At 37.0% G+C, this 2795-nt stretch overlaps 1 protein-coding gene across 1 annotated transcript; it reads right to left on the reverse strand.

Annotated features, from left to right (window-relative positions):
• Window positions 1-478: 478 nt before the first annotated feature.
• Window positions 479-2776, reverse strand: LOC113475395. Its single transcript, XM_026839499.1, has 2 exons — window positions 2721-2776; window positions 479-2604 (listed from the first exon to the last, which is right to left on the reverse strand). The coding sequence occupies exon 2, from the start codon at window positions 2524-2526 to the stop codon at window positions 994-996; it is 1533 nt and encodes a 510-aa protein (XP_026695300.1). The 5' UTR covers window positions 2527-2604; window positions 2721-2776; the 3' UTR covers window positions 479-993.
• Between the last annotated feature and the right edge of the window lie 19 nt (window positions 2777-2795).

The raw sequence follows: 2795 nt of genomic DNA on the forward strand, positions 1-2795 counted from the left end.
GCAAGAAAAAGAATGTTTAGACCTAATTTTCAAAACGTACAGTATTATTTCGCGTTATTTACGGATATTCCTATTTATAAATACATTTATTAATCAAAATTAACAATGATTTTAAACTGTCCCATCTTATCCTGTGTTTTTTCGAATTTGTAAAAATTCACCTGATCGCTAAATAACTCCTCGTGTGTATTACCCAAAAACCGTCATGTATTTTGAAATATTTGGCAATATGTGCTTAAGTGTCCCATCTTCCCCATTGTACTATACGATAGTGTGCAAATATTAATAAAAAGTGTAGATGGTATAAGTCTCTTTTTTCTTTTATCAAAGAAAAATAAATGCTACGGCAGGCGAGGATCGAACCCGGGACATTAGGCTTAAATAGCGTGCGCCTTATCATTGATCCGATTTGTCGAGACTGCGGTTATACTCATAGATATTAGTAAGTAAGAACAAGGCCGCCATCTTGTTTTCCCGGACACGCAAAATCGTGAAGCGTTCCATATTTACAAAACACTTTATCATCGTTGAACTGCACAAGCAACGACAAGGTTAGTGTAGGTTTACAAGTCAACGCATGGGTTAATGACTTGTCCAAAGCTTACCTACACAATTTCCCGCTTTGTTGGTTACTTCTGGTTTGTTTTTGATCGAACTTGGTCGATCTTTGTAGTAAAAGAGTAAATTGATATTATGCCAATTAGTTTAATACGTACTCACTCATTCGATCTTTGATTTCTTGTTAAACTAATGTTTCGTTTCTTATTGTAGTGAGATTAGATTTGTAACATATTTTACCGTCGGATAGTTTAAACGATTTAACTTGTCGTTAAGTTGCGAGCTAATCATTCCATGGCTGTTTAAAATAAGCAGAACCGCACCGACGCAAATAGGCTACATCTGGCAGTCACAACACGATAAGCCTAAATTTATTTATTTCAAACAATTAAATAAACTTGGCATAAAACATTGGACTACGGCTTTAACATGGTCTTAAAGTCTATTTCGTTTTGAAGTTGAAAAGATCTCTTTCCCCTTAAGGCATATGAAGGAGATAATAAATGACAACCAACCAACGATTGGCATAACTACTACCAATAAAAGACACAAGTCTATACAGAATTTTTCAACCAGATCAAGTCCATTTCCATCTAGACAATTGGCACCTTGCATGCACAGGTAAATAACAATTGCCATCGAATATACAGCACAGAATATACAGAGGAACGATCGTATCAGGATACCAATGTTTACATGGGATTCCGTGGTCGGTTCTTGTACTTTGGATTGCTGGGAAGCAAAAGACAGCATATCTGACAACGAATCGTCGTCTTCTGCTTTCCATGGTTTCTTCGGTGGATAGACTCGATGTGTAAGAACGTGTGGACGCTTTCGTTTGGATAAGTTGCTTAAACGACTTCGTATAGATCTTGGTCTGAGATAAAAAGATGATCTGTTACTGAGACAATGCTGTTCCGGTATATCGTCGAACAGTTGGTCAAGATTATCTTTGCTTGATTCAGATGACCTTGAATTGCTGGGATCTGTTGGAGTATTGCTTTGTACGCAGTATTGACTGTTGTCTTGGACTGAAGCATTTTGAGTTGTCACTCTCTTTTCATTTTCCAGCACAAGTGAAGAACCAATAGGAAACTGCAAAGATAAACTAGTTCCTGGTCTATTGTAAGAATATTGATGCGAACTTGAACTGCCCAAGTTAACATTGGAGTTTGAAAAACGACTGAAATGTGGATTTTCACCATTTTTACTACTATGTTTCAACAAACCGTGAGCTGAGGGTGTAGGAAGATAGTTTGCTTTGATGGTAAAGACTCCAGGACGAGATGAAGATTGACTTCTTGACCCTGACTGTTTGTTGAGATTTCTTTGTATGTTTGAACCAGCCGCTGAAGGAGCTTGATAGTGTTGATTTCTACCTACTTGTACATGTTCTTTTGTATTGCTGAGTCTGGATGTTACATTTACCTCTTTGAGTGTGGAAGTTGATGAGCGCGGGGTATTATTAATATCTGCTTGAACAGATTTTGATGCAAGGTGTAAAGGGTAAGATATGACGGTGCTTTCAGATTCCTTTTGTTTAATTTCTCTCTTACTACCCTCGAATTCTAGACCATTATAAAAATCTAAACAAGCTAAAGCTTCTATCGCTTTCTGTCTGCTTCTCGATTCAGCTATCTCTTTATAATAATAATCTGCATTAAAACTGGGTAAGCTTCCACTGACAGTTGACATTCTTTCTAAGTTCTCATCTAAACTACTGTCTTCAGACATCTTAAACATACTTGGAAGAAATGCTTGTAAGATTCGCCCAAGCACAGACCTAACATCTTGCTCTTTCGCTTCCACTTTGCTGTGATGTGGCAATGGTTCGTTTAACAGCTGATGGCTGATTTTAAAATCAGGGACAAATTCAAAGGAATCTTCATCAGAATGTGGAACTTCATGGCTCAAAACCTCCATAGCATTAAGGAGGTCTGTTGAGTTGGATTCTGAAATAGCTTCCATCAGTTCAATGGTACTACCTGTAGTTGATGGTTGGGAAGGTGGGGGTAATATAGGAAGGTCATAGGATTTGCTTATAATCTGCAAAAAATATAATCATGGTTAGACATGTGTAAAAGCGGAAAACGGAACATCAGATGAAAATGAAAGAATAATATTGTCAAGTGATGGTTATGAAAATATTGGAACATACTCACCTTGTTACAATATTTAGCAGCATCAGCAGTGATGTTAAAACTTGTTCTTAAAGTGTTTTCAACGTAATCAACAAG

Source organism: Ciona intestinalis, unplaced genomic scaffold, assembly GCF_000224145.3.
Source record: "Ciona intestinalis unplaced genomic scaffold, KH HT000337.1, whole genome shotgun sequence".
Classification (NCBI taxonomy): Eukaryota; Metazoa; Chordata; class Ascidiacea; order Phlebobranchia; family Cionidae; genus Ciona; species Ciona intestinalis.

Excerpts from the sequence above, each read along its gene's own strand:
- LOC113475395 (XM_026839499.1), bottom strand. The coding sequence starts at position 2,526 with ATGGAAGCTATTTCAGAATCCAACTCAACAGACCTCCTTAATGCTATG.